Here is a 19785-nt window from a genome sequence, read left to right on the forward strand (position 1 = left end):
TACACATGCACAAGAAAGAACAACCGGCAATTACTTTTAAGACACACAAAGCCTAACACAACTGTCTCTGCTCGTATTTCACAGAGGTTTCAGGTGACGGAGTCAAGGCATGAGGAGCCAGCATCATTTGAGGTGGGAATCAAGGAAAGTCTCCTGGACAAACCTGGCAGATTTACATTCAGGTTACACCGACACGAAGGAGAAAAACACAACGGTTTGATTTGATGAAAATTGAGTTATTTAGAGCAGAAAAATAAAGCAGGAACTTGAAACTGTTGGATAAATAAGTAGATAAAACCATAGGACATTCTGAGCTGGGAGGGATCCACAGGGATCATCAATTCCAGCCCCAGGCCCTGCCCAGACACCCCAAATCCCACCCTGGGCATCCCTGGCAGCGCTGCCCAAACGCTCCTGGAGCTCTGGCAGCCTCGGGGCCGTGCCCATTCCCTGGGGAGCCTGGGCAGTGCCCAGCAGCCTCTGGGGGAAGAACCTTTCCCTGCTCTCCAGCCTGAGCCTGCCCTGGCCCAGCTCCAGCCGCTCCCTGGGTGCTGCCCCTGGCCCAGGAGCAGAGATGGGTGCCTGACGTGGATTGGATCCGCTGAGAATGCAGGAAAACCCTTCTCCTGCTTTTCACTCCCATATCTCAGCCGCTGAGCACACAAGAGGAAGCAAATTAGAAAAGAAAGCCCAACTGTGGCCTTGAGGCCAAAGCCCAGCAGCTGAGCCACGTGCTGGGAGCAGCTGACTGCCCTCCCCAGCCCCACACCGGTGACCCAGCAGCCACAAACACCCTGCACAAGGCAGGAACTACTCCCCTCCTACTCAGTGTTTACACACTCCCTGCAGCCCAGCAGGGCTGAGCACCTCTCTGCTGAGCAGGGAGGAGTTGATAAAGCACTTTTAAGTGAGTAATGCCCACACTGGTGCAGGCTCCTTGCAGGATGCTGCAGGTCTGCACGCAGGGTTTAGTCCTGGCTCTGCACAGAGCCTTGCCAGGCCGAGGGAAGGAGCTCAGCAATGCCTGATGGGTGATTTACACGACAAAAATACCCCAAAAACTGCTTTAGATGCCCATGGCCCACCAGTGACCAGCACTGTAATGCTATACCACCATCACGGACCTTAACCCTGGCTTCTGATGCTCCAGCACCACTTCCAGCAGGACCAAGACCTTGGGATTACCTTTTATTTCCATTCTAAACCAGTATTCTATAGATCTCAACTGAGACAGTGTTCTGGGGATCTCATCTAAGAATGAGATGGAGGAAAGCACCACATTAACCTCCAGAAATCCCCTCCAGTTTAACTCTTCTACTACTCTGTGGCCATCATACTTTGCAAAAATTAGTAATATATTATTGAACTATTTAATAGATATTTACGCAATTTTCAAATACTGTGGGGTCACCAGAATCCCAGCTTAAAATTCACCCAGAAACCCAGCTTAAAAATCAGGTGTCCTCTTGTTACTGTATCTCAGCTCAGTTATTTTCAGTTCTGCCTCCGCCTTGCCACCTTTTGCAGTGACATTTGTCACACGGGCCACCGACACCGAGTGAAAACAGGGCTGCACTTCCCAAATTTGCAGCCCCATGGACTTTCCTGCCCTGCCAGCTCCATCCCTGCTCGCAGCTGGCACAGCTCAGCTGCCTGGTGCCACACAAATGTCACCAAGACCAAATTCTTCCGTGGAGCACTTGGAGCTGAACTCATGGAAAGCGCTGCAACCCCCAGATGTGCCAAACCACAAAAGCTGGCAGAGAGCAAATTATTATTTCCATGAGACGTCTGTGGAATGGAGAAGTTGCAGAGAGAGATTCAGTAGGTGATGCAAACCCATCGCTGCTGAAGTGATGGCCCAGCAAACCACAAAAGCCACCGCAAAGGCTGCTCGGAGTGTGTCCAGCAGCTTCCCCAAAACAGATCATCTCCCGGGGGTGGGTGCTGAGCCATGGAAACCTCAAAACAAAGCTGCTACAAGGATCCCAAGCAGTGCATTCCCAGCAAAATCCGAAAGGACATGAAGTGACGTTTGTATTCGGTTTGGTCCACATGGAATCACAGAACGGTTTGGGTGGGAAGGGACCTTAAAGCTCATCCAGGGACACCTCCCACTGTGCCAGGCTGCTCCAAGCCCCGTCCAGCCCGGCCTTGGGCACTGCCAGGGATCCAGGGGCAGCCCCAGCTTCCGTGGGCACCCTGTGCCAGGGCCTGCCCACCCTCCCAGGGAACAACTGCTCCCGTATATCCAGTGTAACCCACTCTCTGTCAGCTGGAAGCCATCTCCTCCCGTCACCCCAGGCTCCTGTGAACAGTCCCTCTCCATCCTTCCCTTCAGGCACTGCAAGGCCACAATGAGATCACCCCAGCGCCTTCTCTTTTGCAGGCTGAACAATCCCAGCTCTCTAAGCAGAGGTGCTCCAGCCCTGCAGGTGACTTGGTGGCTCCTCCGGACTCGCTCCAACAGGACAATGACACAGAGGAGCAACACGCTGCCTCCATCCCCTTCCCAAAGATCCTTTACCCCAGCCACTGAGAAAAGCAGAAAAGAAAAACTGCCTTCTCTATCAGCTATCAGAGGTGAGGTAATGGAAGAAATTACTAATTGACACATAATTCAGTCACATCGCTCATCATCTCTCTTCCAACAACCCTAACAAATATGGATAAAAGTATTTTCTACATCAGGTCCTTGTGCCTGATTTTGGGCACTCTGTGCTCAAACATATAAACACTCTCAGTCACACAGTTCCTTTATCTTCACTGATGATTGGACCTATTTATTTGATTTTCAAAGACTGCACCCAAAAGATCCTTTTCCCATTTCTCAACTCCTGAAACGTTAAATAGCAACACATTTTCACCTTACTGCACACAAACATCCCAGGGCTCCTGCATTTCCCCTTCAGGAAGGACAAAGGGTCTGAAACAGCAGAACACAAAGCCAAAGCCATGACTCCAACACCTCTGGATTCCAGAAGTCAGGGATTCCAAAACAATGGAGATGATGTTCCACCTCATCAGGATCTGTTCTTGTTAAGGATCCCCGAGCTCTGAGGAGCACAGAGCAGAGTCAGGATGGTGTAAACACGAGAAACAAGGAGCTCCACAGAGAGAGAACTTCTCCCCAGATGAGCACTGACGCCGATGAGATTTGATCACCAGAAAATGTGGTTCACCACTGAACCAGAGATTTGAAAGAAATCCAGAAGACAACGCCAAGATCAATGGGCTGCACGGGGAAGTGATGCCCTGACACCCGGCTGCGACGTGGCACCCTGGCTCCTTGGAGGGAGACGGGAGCTCCACAAACCTCAGCAATCAGGAATGGCACTAAGAGAGGGCAGGGGGAGTCCCAATGGCTTCGGAAGTGATCCAACCAAAGCTGACTCCTGCGCTCAGCCAGCAGCACCCCGAGGCTGCACCCCCGTTCCAGCCTATTCCAGGCAGGCCGTGCCTCTGGAAGGGGATGCACGGTGCACATCCTCACAGGAACCAACTCCTGCCTTCCTGGAAGGGAATTCCTCATTTCTGATCACACAGAACTCCAGCCAGCTCCCTCTGAAACCCCACCTCACCAAACGAAGGCTCTGGACATGAGCACCATGCTCCTGACCAAGCTCCAAAGCAGCTTCATTGCACAAGAACATCCCTCCCCTTGCCACGAAACGCGTGGATGCACTCAGGAATTATGTAAATCTCATTCAAGAAGAGCAATTTCCACACACTAATACAGGAATGTGTGTCACTGTAACACACTGCAGCTCCAGCCACTCCACTGACTCAGAAATCATTCCCTGCCTCCCCGGTGGGAGCGCACATCCCAAAGTGGGATTCGCTACCAGCGAGAAACTGGAGCAAAACCACCGGATCACTGCACTGCCTGAGGCTGGGGAGGATTCAGCCTCTGCTCTTCAACAGTTCTCACCTGTGCTGAAAAACATGGGAGAAAGCCAGACACAGCTGGATTCCCACTGCACACCCAACAGACACAGCTGGATTCCTCATTCACACCCCTGAGGCACAGCTGGATTCCTCGCTGCACATTCCTCTCTGTCAGACCTCTAAATCTCATTCATTCTCCCAAATCATGGAATCACTGAGGTTGGAAAAGACCTCCCAGAGCATCAAATCCAAGCTGTGCCCCATCCCCACCTTGTCCCCAGCCCAGAGCACTCAGTGCCACGCCCAGCCCTTCCCTGGGCACCTCCAGGGATGGGCACTCCAAACCTCCCTGGGCAGCCCCTGCCAATCCCTGAGCACCCTTTCCATGGGGAAATTCCTGCTGCTGCCCACCCTGAGCCTGCCCTGGCCCAGCCTGAGGCCGTTCCCTCTCCTCCTGTCCCTGTTCCCTGCCAGCAGAGCCCGACCCCCCCGGCTGCCCCCTCCTGTCAGGGACTTGTGCAGAGCCACAAGGGCCCCCCTGAGCCTCCTTTGCTCCAGCCTGAGCCCCTTTCCCACTCCCTCAGCCGCTCCTGGGGCTCCAGCCCCTTCCCTGGACTCGCTCCAGCCCCTCTGAGTCTCTCTTGTCACGAGGTGCCCCAGCAGTGCCAGCACAGGGACAGTCACTGCCCTGCTCCTGTTGGTCACACTGCTGCTGACATAGACCAGGTGCCAGCGGCCTCGGGCACACCTGGGCACACCTGGGCACACCTGGGCTCATGCTCAGACTGTGACCAGCACCCCCTCACCCTTTCCCAGCGTTCCAGGCTCTGCCCCAGCCTGGAGCTGCTGGGGTTGTGGTGACCCACAGGCAGGACCCGGCATTTCACCCTGTGGATCCTCCCAACCCCCTTGGCCTCACACTGCGGCTCCAGAGGCCTTTCCCAATTCCAACGGCAGACACCCAATCCTATTCCAGGAGGACAAAAACCATGGAATGCTTTCAGCTCTCCTGTACTTTCAGCTCTTTCTGTACTGCAGAAACTGCAAACCTGTTTCTCACACACGGCAGAGGAGCCTCTCAGCAGCTCTGACCCAAACACGTTCACAGGGATTTTCCAGCCCCTCGAGCAGCTCAGTCTCGTCAGGCAGCCACCCTACACAGGACAACTGCACTTTATCTCTTTTTAAATAAGATCAGACAGCCTCAGCACCACAAAACTCAGTGATAACAACTCAGAAGCAAATGCCTTCATTGTCCCAAAGCTACCCCGACACCAGTCCTTGTCCCTGTCTGGAACACTTCTGAACAGATACAGCTGTACCAGACAGGGACAGAGCACAACTGCAGCAGGTGAGGATGTTCTGTGTGCTGGCACCATGTGCCACTGGGCCTTCTGCTCACCCCACAAACCCAGGCAAGACACTTTTCCCTGCCTGTGAGCCCCCCATAACGCACCCTGACACAGATTTAAGTTTTCCAAGCTGTCTCACAAAGAAGAGCAAAGACTCAGATGCTCATCACAGACATCACCAAAGGTCCAAGGTCTGGATCACCCTGGAGAGTGACAGTGGAGGGAACAACCCCCACACAGGGACTGGGACCAACCCCCTCCTGCTCCAGCTCTAACACAGCACCCCAAAACAGGCTCTGGTGCAACACAGCAAAGGATGAGCACCAAAGGGCCCCCGGAGCTGCTGCAGGGCTGGAGCCCCTCTGGAGCCAGGCTGGGAGAGCTGGGGGTGCTCAGCTGGAGAGGAGAAGGCTCCAGGGAGAGCTGCGAGCCCCTTGCAGGGCCTGAAGGGGCTCCAGGAGAGCTGCAGAGGGACTGGGGACAAGGGATTCAGGGCCAGGACCCAGGGAATGGCTTCCCAGTGCCAGAGGGCAGGGCTGGGTGGGATCTTGGGCAGGAATTGTTCCCTGGCAGGGTGGGCAGGGGCTGGCATGGAATTGCCAGAGCAGCTGGGGCTGCCCCTGGATCCCTGGCAGTGCCCAAGGCCAGGCTGGACATTGGGGCTGGAGCAGCCTGGCACAGTGGGAGGTGTCCCTGCCCATGGCAGGGGTGAAATGAGATGAGCTTTAAGTTCCCTTCCAACCCAAAGCACCTGAGATCCCACAAAAGCACAGAACTCCAGGATTCCACGATCCCCCAAAGCTGCAGCAGCACCAAGGCCCAGGGGAAGCAGCACCAAGGCGCAGGGGAAGCAGCACCAAGGCGCAGCTCCTGACAGCAGCCAGGGCCCTGCTGGTTCATTTGATGCCAGCAAACAGCCAGGCCCAGGGGGAATGGCACCTGTCAGAAGGGATTGTGCACTCAGTGAAATTAACTGCAACCAGGGCCCCACACTGTCCTTCTGATTGCTAAACAGGGAGCTGAAGGCCTGACAAATTAGCAGGAGAACAACAGGGAATTTACCTTGCAGATTTCCAGGACCGTATTTTTTATTCTAGAATAATCCAAGGGGGTTTTTCATGCCCTGAGAGCCACCAGCGAAGCAGCTGAATTGTAATTTTAGGTAAATATTAATGTCAACAATCTGTGGTAATACTGCACCTTATAATAAGCAAATATGGTTGCTAAAATGACCTTTACATATAAATTCCAAGTGCAAGGCTGTACCACATTTCAGGTATCCCAGGGGATTGTACACTGGTCTTTTATATATTAAGGAATCCTCATTTATGTAGAATTTACATTCACCTGCACAGACAAGCAGCAAAACTATCCAAGGCTAAATTTCACTCTCAACCCCAAAGGATTCTTTTTCTTCCTCCTTATACAAGTGATGTTCCCCAGGAAGCAAAAGGCAAGTGGAATTAAACAAAGAAATAAAACAATCAGGCATACAGGAGGGGAAAAAAACCCCAGAAAACTATCCAGAAATTCCTTTGGAGTAACAGAAGCTAAAAAATAACCAGCTAAGAAATATTCCAGTGATGGTCTAAACTAAATTGTCTCTAAACGTGCACCATGAAGCCAGATTTATGATTTTTTATTTTCTGATGTTGAACATAAAATAGATCAAATGCCTGCATTTAGTGGGGGTAACAGTGACTGAAGAGGGGTTAAATTCTCTGCTTCTTTAGCAAATTCTGTTAGAGGGGAACCAAACCAAACCCCTGCCAGCCCCAGCTCTCCAGGTTCCCACTCCCTCATTCCCTGCTCCTCACGTGGCCCCGTTTCCAAGGCTGCCTTTCCCTTTTCCCAGCCCTTCCTCACCCCAGGATCCATTTCCCTCCCTCACACTGGAGCATTTGTTCTCCCCCAGTTCCCCTCCAGGCCAGGAGGGATCTGCTCCCACCGAGGCAGGACACAGGACGGGCCCTGCAAAGCCAGCAATTCCTGAAGCTGGAACACGTAAATGGATGATTTCAATATTCCTTTGATCTCCAGTAAATGACAGGGCCCAGTGCTGCCCTCAGCCCTGCAAACCAACTCCAGGGAATCCCACAGAAACCTCCACAAGGAATTCTGGGCCAAGCACCCTGAGCTCGCCGTTGCCATCCTGGCAAGCAAAAGCACGGCAAGGGATGGGTGCTGGGACCACAAATCCACGGGAAGGGCTCATTCCTGCTGCTGGCTGAGCTCTTGGAGAGCCTGGAGGAGATCACAGGATCTCAGCTCTGCACAGGGCTGCAGGTCCCACCCTGCTGGGGACCTCTTGTTTTGCTCCTCCCCTGCTGCAGAGAAATGTGGGAAATTGTATTACTGTCACATGTCTCAGGACAGAGAAATGTCCTGATTCCTCAGCTCTAAGATGCCAGAATTCCAGACTGGTTTGGGGTGGAAAGGACCCTAAAAGCCCATCTTGTTGCAGGGACACCTTCCACTAAGCCAGGTTGCTCCAAGCTCTTTCCACCCTGGCCTTGAAGATCCAACAGCACTTGTTTTGTTTCTGTGACAAAACAGGAGAGGAAAGATTCCAAGTTCTCCCTGTTTGTACACTCCAGGTGCTTATCCAGAGCACCTCCAAAGGGGGATTATTCCTTGGATATTTATTTTTAACTCCTGGGTACTCTGCAAGTGTGAACGCAACATTTCCATCCATTTGCCCTCCATGTTTTAAGTCTTGCTCAATTTGCAATAAAAAAAAAGCAACAAAAAAAAACTCAAACCAAACATTTCTCTAGTAAAGCATCCCTCAAAAAAAAAAAGTCAACATGACTACAAAAACACCAGAATTGAGACAGGAAGAACCAAAACCAAGAAACATCCTTAGAATGGAGAGGAGAAAACCAAAAACTACAGCTGAATACTTTGATTCACATACTCACAATTGTTAAAAGCTCTTGAAATGAACTAAAGGTTTACAAATTTCAGATGGAAACAAATCCTCCTTCAGCTGGGGGAGGCTGCTTGAGTTTGCCTTGTTTGAACAGCTCACACAGAAGGTTACTTCAAAAAATACCAGCTCTGAGTGCATTCACAGACACATTTATAGCATCCAGGAGAGGGGAAATGCATTCCCCAGCTGACAGCAAGGAAAGCATCACACGCTCCACAACAGGTCTGCCACTACCAGCCAGACCCAGGGTTAAAATATGTTGTTCCATCAACTGATTACTGCACTATTTTTAGTCTTCTCCCATAACAATAGTGGGTAAAGAAAGAATGTGAAGTCACAAGTATTAGACAGGATTAGGTGGTTTAACTACTATTTTTGTAGTAAAGGATTCATGGTTAGAATTGCTACTACCATTAGCTCTGGAAGCAAAAAGCCACTGAAATTGCAGATTGGCTAATGCTATCCCTGGCACTGGGCCAGGCTGATTAATGATTCAGGGGACAGAAATAACTGCAGGAAAGGCAGCCTTGCAGAGGGGCTCTCCTTCGTTAGCTAATTATGTTTTTCCTCCCATTTTATCCACCCAGGGAAGCGCTTCATTAACGCGGAATTTAGGTTACCCTGCCATGTCTCAGGCACATATTGGGGAGCAGGATTCAAAAACACGGGATTAGCTAAGAAACAACCTTCATTTTGTACTGCTGGAGCTGGCAATACTTCGGGAAAAGCATCTTCTGCATCCCAGGTGCGTGCCTGGATCAGCAGGTTTGTGCAAGCGCTCGGGGCCACGCTAAGATCTGACCACAGGGGGCTTTTCCTTTCACTCCCAGCCCTACTCTGACCCTTCCCAGGTTTAAATGCAGAGGGAAAAGATGTGGGAAAGGGATGCAGCAATGTTTAATGTTTAAGGTGCCAAGGCACCTCTGTCAGAACACATGTGAGCGGCCTCGTGCCACACCGAGAGCTCCGCAAGGGCCGAGTTTCACCCCAGAATCAAAGTCTGAACAGGACAAGAACCACGGCCAGATGTTCCCAATAAAAACAACTGCCCTGGAACAGAAGTTATCCCTAACAAAGGCAGGGGTAACAGGAGAGCTGAGAGCAGCTCCCTGCCGGGAGGGAGCAGCATCACATGGCAGCCGCACAAAGGAGCGGCTGTTCAGCCTGACATCAGCACCCAGGGAAAACAGCTTGGGAATCGTCCCTGATACACCTAAGAGGGAGTTCTCAGAGCCAGGCAAGCCAGAGACAATGCTCTGCAACAGCTCTTTAGTGCAATGCTCTGGAACAGAGGAGATTTCTGATCAGTGGCCGAAATGATCTGTGAGGAAGAGGCAGCTGGGCATGGGACTGGGTGGCTGGGGATGGACTGCAAAGCTTCACCCGCTCACCAAAATGCTCCCAGGATCACAACCTGCTCTGCAGAAGCACAGGGAGGTCACAGCAACTCAGCAAACCACAAACGAGCTGCTAAGGGGAGAGCAAAGCTGGGGAGAGGGGAGGAGAAAACAAGCAGGACAAGTTCTGTAATACACCTCTTTTCAAAGCACACCTGTACAAGATATTCACTGAAATACCTGAAGTCTTCTGGAAGCACTGAAACTTGTAAATTCAGCAGTGTGAAAGTGGCTTTGCTCCTCCTGAGTGAGCACCATGACAAGGAAGCAGAGCACAAGAGCAACACCCACGGAGAAATCCCAACAGCAGCACATGAGGTCACCTGGGCAATCCCAACTGGACAATCTTATCTGCAGCTGCCCATCAGAACAGTAAAGTCCATGATGGATTTGGAGGAAATAGAGTCTCAAAGTAACTTTCTGAACGTTTCAGTGTGTTTTCTCTCCCTCGTATATCACAAGGATTTTCCAACCTGAAATAACCAACTAAGCCAATCTACTCGTGCTCCTTCTACCTCAGGAGAAGTTTTCAGAGGGCATCACAAAGCAGAAAACCAAAGTAAATGCTCCAGTTCCCCTCCCAAGCTTCCCCTTCACTACAGAGAAATCCCTGTGAAACAGATCAGCCAAACCAGACATTTCATTTCAGCAAGGAATAATGTTTCAAATTATCTGGGTATCAAATTAGCACAGCCTTTTCGGTGTCAGTGAAGGAAAGCCCTGACCAGTCCAGCGGGATACAGGAAGTTCCCATGAAAACTCAACGGGTTTAATGAAACAAGAGGTCAGAAACCACCTTCAAGAGCTGAGCCACGTGTGCTGTCACATGGTTTGTGTGACAAGGGACTCACTCCATACCTTCAACCCCAGCACAGACAACACATCCAATTATTTGGAGCACACTTCCACAGGCACATCAGAAATCCTGGAATGGTTTGGGATGGAAGAGACCTTAAATCCCAGCTCATTCCACCCCCTGCCATGGGCAGGGACACCTTCCACTATCCCAGGTTGCTCCAAGACCCGTCCAACCTGGCCTTGGACACTGCCAGGGATGGGGCAAAATCTCTGTCCTAAGAGTTAAGCATCACTTAAACAGTATTTCCCTTTGGAAAAACGAACACCAGGGCTTCCTTTGCTTCCAGTTTCTTTTCAGAGGACTTCACCACAACTTTCAGGCAAGTTCTGGTCGTGGTGCCTGCCAGCAGCACCAACACTGTCAAACACGCTCAGATCCAGCCGCTCCCAGGGCAGGGAGCAGCCTGGCTGGAGGAGCCGTGCTCCAGAAGGGCAGCTGCCAGAATTACCTTCTGTCTCCTCTCAAATCCCAGCTCCCAGTGAAGAACTCGCACGGTCACACTGCCAAAAGGCAAAACTGAGCCGAAACCCCAGTCCCAGCCCTGTTGTGCTCACTATTCTTCACTAACTCCATGTGAAAAATTCCCCACATTCACCAAGACCATCCCTGCAGAGTTCTATTGTCTCCAATTATTAATTAAACATGCTCTGAGAGAAAGCAAATGCCTAAAATCATTTGCTTCTACTAAGCAACTCCCACACTACCCCAGTGCAATTCAGACAGTCTAAGTATATCCATGGACTGCAATTCCAGAGGGACCACCACCACAGGAACTCTCCCTTCACTCCAGTTCAAGCACACGCACGCACGAGCCACAGGAGACCCCAGGCAAGAAAACCCGGCCAATTTTCCTAAAAACCTGCTCAGTGTTGATAACTTGTCCCAGCTGAATATCCCGAGTGTCTTTTCACTCGGCCCAGCAGCAGCAGCGGCGGCTGTTTGGGTTTGTGAGGAGATCTGTGCAGCCTTTCATAACCAAGACAGATGCAACCCAGGCCATTCCTCACCTGGAACCATCCTGTACCCTACCTGCGTGATGTCCTGCCCTCTATCCATGGCTTTTGCTGGATGAACAGCCCACAAACACTCCCCTGCAGCCAGGGTAACTCTCTGCCCAACAGCAACCGGGCATCAGACAGCCCAGACCTGCTCACTGGAATATTAAAATTACTGGGGGACCCTGACACTCAACCTCATCCTGCTGCTTTTTGCGGATAAAGAGAGAAAAATTTGCAGTTAAGTGTCTTCTGTGGAAGTATGGTGATTAAGGATTTGAAGCTGCAAACAGCTGGGAGTTTGCTCAGGAAATCTGAGGGAATCAGAAGTCTGATTCCATCACTACTTCAGTGTCTGGAGGGACAAAGAAGACCTTGTAGCACAAGTTTTTTGTGTGGATGGTGAACCTTTGATACCTGAGTATGTGAAATGACTGGGGCATCTTTAATTGTTTATTTTATACAGAAACTTGACCACACACACACCTGCCAAAGGAGAAGGGGAAAATGCAACAGGAAAAGAAAGTATCGAAGCAAAATACAAACAAGACCCAGCATTTTCCTGTTGCTCACAAGGAGAGGACACCACCAGGAAGGAGCTTCTCTCCTCCCTTCCTCGGGAGGAGTGAAACTTTTCCTTAAGCCATCCCTGCTAAAGCCACTCTCAGCTCAATTCCCAGAGCTGCCAGTAGGAAAAGTGACCGGGAAGAACAGCACAGTAAAACCCACGGAAAACCAGGATACTGAGCTCAGCTGTGACTCACAGCCCTCCTGGCTGTTTAACACCACGAAATGCCATCATTTGGTAAAAGCCACGGGAGCATTATCACCAACAGACACACGCAACAAAAAGAATCTGGGATTCAACAATTAAAATCCTTTTTAATTTTAATAAAACCTTTAATTATGACCTCCCAAGCTCTAGGCAGACATTAACCTATATTAGCCTATAATTGGGTTTTTTCCTGTCTTCCCATTATCTTTCAGCTACTGAGTTTCCTAACCAGTCTTCAAGGCTGGGCCCTCACTGCACGATCTTTGGAAGTCTAAAACGAGAAGTACAGTAATAAAAGTGTATCCATAAGAAACTGAGAGTCGGGAGACATCCATCATGATTCCCCACCTCCTTGCATGTCCCAGAATTTCCTTCCACTTCTGTTCTTGCAGGCCAAATTCAATTCTACCCCAGCTAAGCCCAAACTGAATTAAATCATTTTGCACGCATAAGATTAGTCCTTGCTCCAAGGAATTTGTAATTTAAGAAGCAGATGTGGAGGTGGCCAAGAAGTCAGAAAGAATGGCAGTGTTAGGATTACACAGATCCCACGTTCTGAAAAACCAGGAGTAAAACCCTGAGGCGGAGAACCACGGAAGAAGAGGGATGGAGCAATAAACACTGGTAAAAGTGCCCAGCACTCACTGGAGCACCTGGTACCAAACGAGACAGAGGAGAACAGGGTTAGTGCCCCACCTCAGAGCTGACTTGGAAGAAATTAAACACGAAGATTGGTTTAGAGATGAGCACTGAATGCAAAACCATGGGGACTGTGTGATAAATATGTGACAGCCAACGTAAAAGGCAGCAGGAAGCAGAACAGATAAAAACGCCGAGGTTAATTCTGCTCTGGTGGGCATTTCCTGAGCCTCAGCTGCCAGAACTGGCAGGGGAAGCTGCGAGAGCACCACGCAGCACCCTGTGAGCTCCATCCTGCAGGTGTGCTCTGTCCACACAACCTTCTCACCACTGTCCTGCCTCCAGACAACACAGGAACTGCATTTGAGAAGTTCGTTTAAACTAGCCTAAGTTAATGAGCTTTCCTTTCATTAAGTGGTTTATTTATTAATGGTTTATTATTATATTACTGAAGAAAATCAAGCTGAGCAACACTTCTGCTGACAACAGGGCAAGCCTCTGGAACAGGCAGGATTCTTTTGTTTCAGTGAAAGTTTATGTCTTTCCATTATTAAATAAATAAAAGTTCAAATACCAGCAGAGTTTTTAATGACTGCAAGCTTGGAGTGCCCTGTCCCCACCCCCCTTATCTCCAGTGAGTTTTGTTGTCTTTGCTTTCAGGGATTTGCAGTGAAAGGAAGATGAAAGTGTGAGCTGGAGGAAAAGAGGATTGAGAATTTATGACATCATTTTAATTCATGAAGTCATCTTGCCACAAAATGCCCAAACAATAGCAGTCCCTGCCCAGCCATCTCCACCCCAAGACTGCGTGGCTGCTTTGATTTGAAAAACCTACGAGTTTGCAGTAAGAAATTCTTGCTTACTGTTTCTTACACAACTTAAAACATTAAGATCTCTGGCTTTGATGTCTCTTGAAACAAGTTTTACAGTCAGTAACCAAAAACTTGGATAATAAACAGAAAAATCACATCTGTTTCAACGCAGTTACTTCTTCTGAAGTGATACCTAAATACTGCGTTTCTCCATCAATATTCTTCTAGCTCCTCAGCTCATATTGCAGTATTTTACGTGATTTTTCTTCCAGAACAAATTAACAGGGCACTCGGGTTTATTTCTTTGTTGATGTACACACTGCGTTCAGTGAGGTTGCAAAATTCCCTGCAATGTTTGCTTTTAAATGGTCTGGTTGGCAACACATCCCCTGGGGAGGCACAGCAGAGGAGCGAGGGCTTGGCCGCTTTGATTCCAGAAACTGGAGGCAGGAGATGTTCATAAAGGTTGCAAAAGCTTTGTGTCTGCTGCCCTGGCAATATTTGTGGGGATCATTCTGCTTTAAAATGTGCTTACACTCGGGTTCTGCTGCCTCGGAGAGGAAGCACTTGTGTGTCTTTGATGAGTGAGTTACAGGTCACAGACAGAGTGGAGTGAGTCAGCCGCTCCTTCAACTCCAGCACAAGTCACAATGCAACTGCTGAAAGGACTTCTAGTAAACACCACTACTGACACAGCCTGGCCCACTACCCCTTCAGAGACTCTGAGTGGCTCTAAGAAGTTCCTAAAACCACTGGTTGGTGACACTCTTAAAGCTGCTCTTCTCAGTTCAGCTAAGCACATCATCACCACCTCCCCCTCTAAAAGATAACCAGAAAAACCTAACCCCAAAGCAAAGAAACCCAGTCAAACACATCACCAGCAACTTCCACTACTGTGTTTTCCAATACTGGGGATGGTAAAAGCCCAGCCTACATGCATTGGCAGTTTTGTAATACCATTACATAAGAACTATTTAACTACAGCAACAGATTCGAAAAGCAGCAGCAGCAGTCACGGCTATGCTGGTTCACACATCAGGAAAAAAAAATCAATAAAGGGAGCCATGAATTTTGTAAACATGCATTTGACTGTCACAGAGAGTGGACTGGGATTTGGGATTTCAACACCCTCAAGAGCAGAAGCCTTTCAGCTCAGAGCTACCAGGGTACCGCCACCCTGACGGGAGAAAACAAACAGCACCACTGTTGCCATTCCAACTCCACCAGAACCAGCTCCAGCTTTAGAAGAGCACCACGAAAAGCATCTCTGAGAAGCCTGAAGGGCTGCCTTTGGAAAGCTGGGAGCGGTTTTCTACCTGATGCTCTGCGTGGATGTTGTCCCCGGTGGGCCAGCGGTGTTTGCTGTTGTTGTAGCCGCCGCCGCCGCTGCCTCCTCCCCCGAGCTGCTCCCCGTGCTGCCTCTGGAAGAAATAATCCACCATGGCGTCGTCCTGGGAGCGCCCCGCCACTCCTATGGATCCCGGCACGGGGCTGGAGTGTGTCCCTGCTGCAAGGGCCTGGTTTGCAGCTGGCTGTGGCTGAGCCTGCGAGCCTGTGCCAGATGTCAGTACCACAGGCATGGTGGGGTTGGCTGTGTCTTGGGCGTGCTGCTTCAGGTGGGGGCTGAACGAGTCCTGCCACAGAACTGCTTTTCTCTTCAAAACGCACGCTACGCTCATTCCACCAACACCTGCAGGGGGGAGATGGGGAAAGAGAGGGAAAAGAGACATGAAATCCTCCCAGCTGCGGCTTTGCGTGTTTAGTAACACACCCATCTTGTGACTGGCAGGGGAACATCGCTGTGGCAAACGTGACTCCTTCAACACTCCCTCGCTCCATGAGCCCAGCAGCTAAAATACCACTAAAAATGCACAGAAATCCCCCATTCTGTGCTGCACGGGGTTAGCAGGGTACACAGGATGCCCATGAGGGAGCAGCAGAATGGCAGCTTCTGCGATGGACAACACACTGACCGGAAAACTGCTGCGAAAAAGCCCCCAAAAATCCCCACGGAAAGCAGTGACACCAGCAGAACCTGCCGTGCCCATTTACACCTGGCAAAAGAGGCCAGGCCCCCCATCCATACAGACACTCGAGGCCCCCTGGATCCCATTCTATCCCAAAGTATTCCCTCAGTCATGCAAAGCAACAGTTTGGTTTGGGGTTGGTTTTTCTTGCAATGCAAACTTAAAATCCTGGATTTCTGCTCGTACTTCATGAAGTCCCAAGCACAACGTGCACTCTCCCTGCTAACTCAGAAGGCAGTAAAACCCATGGACAAGCTTTATGAAATTCCCTGGAGAAAGAGCAGCTAACCTGGGACCTCGGCAGAACTTTCCAGAGCAGGCACAGCCAGCACTGCTGGTCCTGCTGTCGATGGCACTGGGGGAAATTGAGTAACTCCCAACACATTTTCACTGAACACCCCAATAAATGAAATACCCCAATAAATGAAACACCCCAAACGTTTTGCATACATCCAAAAGATCTGCGTGCAGGAGGGAAACCTGCAGATTAAGCTGAAGCAACTCACTAACATCCCATTCCCCAAATATTTTGATAACATTCCAGCAGCACAAAACCACAGAAGTCTGTTTGTTATTTTAAGGCAGGACTATCAGAGCAATAAAGACACTACAGGTGTGAACAGCAAAGTGTTTCCCCCTGCTATATAATGCTCACACACAAGTCAAACTCATTTTTAAAGGCATGGGATAGTCTGAATTAATCTTTATTAAAAAGATCAATAGTTTATGACTTCAGGTACCCAAATGCAGCCCCACCGAGAGTTCTGAGGATGAAATTGGGGTGGTGGAGCCCTGAGAACCTCCTGGCACAGCTGCAGAGCAGCCCCAGGATGTTTTACTGCTGTACCTTGGTGGCTGCAGACCTTGGCCCTGCTCCTGCCAGCAGCTCCAGGGGCATGAAAGGCGGCTCTGTTCCCTCCCTGCTCCTCGTAGTAGCCCTGAACAACACTCAACTACTACAAACAACTTCCAAGAACAATTTACTAACAGTGGGGACACCAAAATAAAAAAGCCCGGCCCTATCTTTGACCAAACTTTGCCAGGTTTGCCCCACGAACTGAGCACAGGGTTAATATTCAGAGGAAAATGACTCTAAAAACTGCAGAGATCAGGGTTTTTTAATTGCACCTCCAACATAATTTGTTGCTGCACACACACACACAGCCCCCACGGCCACTCTGCAGGGCTTTTTATACACTCACAACTTAAATACCAGGGACACCCAACAGGACTCACTCCTCCGGCTTTCAAAGAGTCTGGAAATCACCACCTTCCCCAAATACTTGAAAAAAACACTGAAAACACGATATGACTAAATCTTGAGTGATTTTAAGACTACAGCTCAAATTAATGGCATTTTCCTCTTAGTTTCACTTTAGCAAACAGTATCAAAATCCTTCAGCGACATCACATGAAGCACTCAAGCTCCTCTATGCAATACGAACAACAAAAAAAAGTAATTAATGGTAAGAAATTCATTTATCATCAAACTGAGGTGTGTATTAAGCGAAGCAATGAAATCTGAGCGGCCTCTTGAAAGGAAGTTACAAGTTATCTCAGGGCAGACTTTAAAAAAAAGAAACAAAGGAAGATACTATGAATCCCCACCAAAAAAATGTCCAGTGTCTGTAAGATTGTGACAAGCCCATTTCCAGGGGAAAACAAGGTACAAAGTTGCACTGCCACAGCCTTTGCTCCCTCAAAAGGCTGCGGGTCCCTCTGTCCACAGGCACTAATTAATTTCTGGGTTAATAAAGGTGTTCTCATAAAAATCGGGGAGGGTCCAGAAAATCTCAGTCAATGGATTGAAGGAGAGGCTGCTCCCAGACGCTTCCCCTTTGGGCTGCTCCGAACACGAGCGGAAAACTTGGCAAAGGCGACATTTTGAAAGGGAGCAAAGGGGAAGGGAGCACTGTGGGCAGCTCAAGTTGAGTTCCAAGCCGTGTTTTTATGGGAATGCCGCGTTCGAGGCGGCGGGACAGCTGAATCCTGTCATTCAAAGCTCCCGGAGCCCCGGGAATACGCGCAGTCACCTACACGGGCACTCGCAAACCCGCAGGGCCTCCAGAGCCTCTTCTCATTCCCAAACTCCTCCTAAAAATAGAGGATCAACTTTTCCCAGGTGAAAGCGTTCGCTGGGCAGAATCCCGGATTTGCAAACAAAGGCTTCCACGCTGCTACACCGCGCTCAGGGCAGGCGGTTCTGCTTTTCCCTGGATGAAAACACAGCGTGGAAATGAAGAGCTCCGTGTTATCACTGCAGGCAGAACGCTTCCGATTATGGGACATTCCACAAACGGCAAAAAACTTGGGAGAAATCTCCCTGCAAGTTTGAAGCACCGGTGGTGACAACACTGAATAAAGGAGCTCTAATCCACGCAGAGCCCGGCTCCACAGCCGGATCCTCACGGCTCTGGTTCCACATTCCCCCCAAAATCGCAGATTATTACAAAATTAACACGGTGTAAAATGCCCGTTCCAAAAAAGTTCAACCCCAGAGCACAGAAGTTTGGGCTGGGTGGGTTTTTTTTGGAAAGTTCCACTGGAAATGAAAGCAGAGCCATTGTTTGAGAGCTGTGTGGCCTAGCAGAACTTTTAACGTTATCCCTGTGTTTTCCTGAAAACCTGGGGGGACGCAGCACTGAATTCCTGACCCATCGGATTCCCAAAAGCAGCATTAAAACCCTGGAGGACCCACGGTCCCCCTTACTCCACACCTCCATCCCTCTTAAGAAAGGAAATTCCTTACTCATGATCTGCCTAATAAAATCTCTGCTCCGAACAAAGTTATTAAACATTGACCAAAGCAAACAACAACAACAACAAACAAAAAATCAGAGCATTTCTCAGGTTGGGGCGAGAGGCTCTTAAAATTCCAAGTTTGCAGCTCACAGGGGCCGAGGCTGTTGTTATGTGAGCACGAGATAAAAACAAGGGGGGGAAAAAAAAAAAACCCCACACAAACACAAAACCCCCAGGGTCACCCAGCACATCCAAAAGGATTGTCCGCTTTTCTCCTCCCTCCCGCTGCCAGCCCCGACCCCCTCCTCTTCCAGGGACCCCCAGAGCCGCCGAACCCCCCCCCCCAAAACCTGGAGAGAAGGAACCCAACCACCCCCTCGGAGCCCCCGGGGCAACAAAGCGAGGCCTCGGCCGGAGCGACAGAGCCGCCTGGGATTGAAGCCCCGGGAGCAGGGGGAGGCCCCCCGGGGTTAAACCCCTCCCGGAGAACGGGGAGACCCTCCCCAGGAGAGGGGGAGCCCCCCAGGCGAAGGGGGAGCCCCCGGCGGGCCGGGCCCGGGGGGAGGCGGGCGGGGGCCGGGATGGGCCCGCGCCCCCCCAACAATAACCCCCGTCCCCGTTACCGGAGCGCCCGCGGGGCCGCGCTCGGGGCCCGGGGGTCCCCCCGCGCCCCCTCCCCGCTAACAATGGGCCCAGGCCGCGGCCCCGACACGGAGCCGGGCGGGAGCGCCGGCGCAGCGCCCCCGCCGCCGCTCGCCTTCGGGGCGGCCTGGGGCCGCTCCTCCCGCGCCCCCCGCCAATATGCGCCCACGGGCGGGTCCGCGGGGGTCCGCGGCGCGGCGGGGCCGGCCCCGGGCCGGTACTCACGGGCGGAGCGCTCGGATGCAGACGGATGCCGGGCCCCCCCCGGCCGCTCGCCGCTGCCTCTCCCCGGCCGCTCACTCCGACAACATGGCGGCGCGGCGGGGCCGCGGCCGCGCTGCACCACGGGAAGGCGAGGCCGCTCCAGCGCTGCCGGGACGGGGCGGGAGGGCCCGGGAGGGACCGTGAGGGAGCGGGGAGGGACCGGGAGGGGACACGGTGGGATAGGGTGGGGTGGATCGGGATGGACCGCACCGGGACGTGCCTGAGCTCTACCCCGACGCTGCCCCGCTGCCCACGCTGGGGTCAGCCCGCAGCGCCCGCCCCGTGTGGCCCCTGCCCCGGCCGGGGGTGCGGGCACAGCCCCGCGTTCTGCCCCGCGCTGCCGCTGGCACCGCCACCAGCGCTCGCCGGGATGGCGGGGATGTGGCGGAGCCCCTCCAGCCTGGGCATCCTGATTTCCCCTCTTGTCCGGGCAGCCTGAACCCTCCGCACCCCGCTGCCCG

General features: G+C 51.3%; 1 protein-coding gene across 7 annotated transcripts in view; it reads right to left on the reverse strand.

Annotated features, from left to right (window-relative positions):
* The window catches only part of PUM1 (pumilio RNA binding family member 1), an 81637-nt gene extending 62244 nt beyond the window's left edge, over positions 1–19393 (reverse strand). For all 7 annotated transcript variants that reach the window (XM_048326916.1, XM_048326914.1, XM_048326919.1 and 4 more), the window contains exons 1-2: positions 19286–19393; positions 14966–15339 (exon numbers count right to left, since the gene is read on the reverse strand). In XM_048326916.1, coding sequence (XP_048182873.1) covers positions 14966–15328 — 363 coding nt within the window. In that variant the 5' untranslated portion in view covers positions 15329–15339; positions 19286–19393. The remainder of the gene's footprint in view (positions 1–14965; positions 15340–19285) is intronic.
* Between the last annotated feature and the right edge of the window lie 392 nt (positions 19394–19785).

This window comes from Corvus hawaiiensis, chromosome 23 (genome assembly GCF_020740725.1).
Source record: "Corvus hawaiiensis isolate bCorHaw1 chromosome 23, bCorHaw1.pri.cur, whole genome shotgun sequence".
In the NCBI taxonomy this organism is placed as follows: Eukaryota; Metazoa; Chordata; class Aves; order Passeriformes; family Corvidae; genus Corvus; species Corvus hawaiiensis.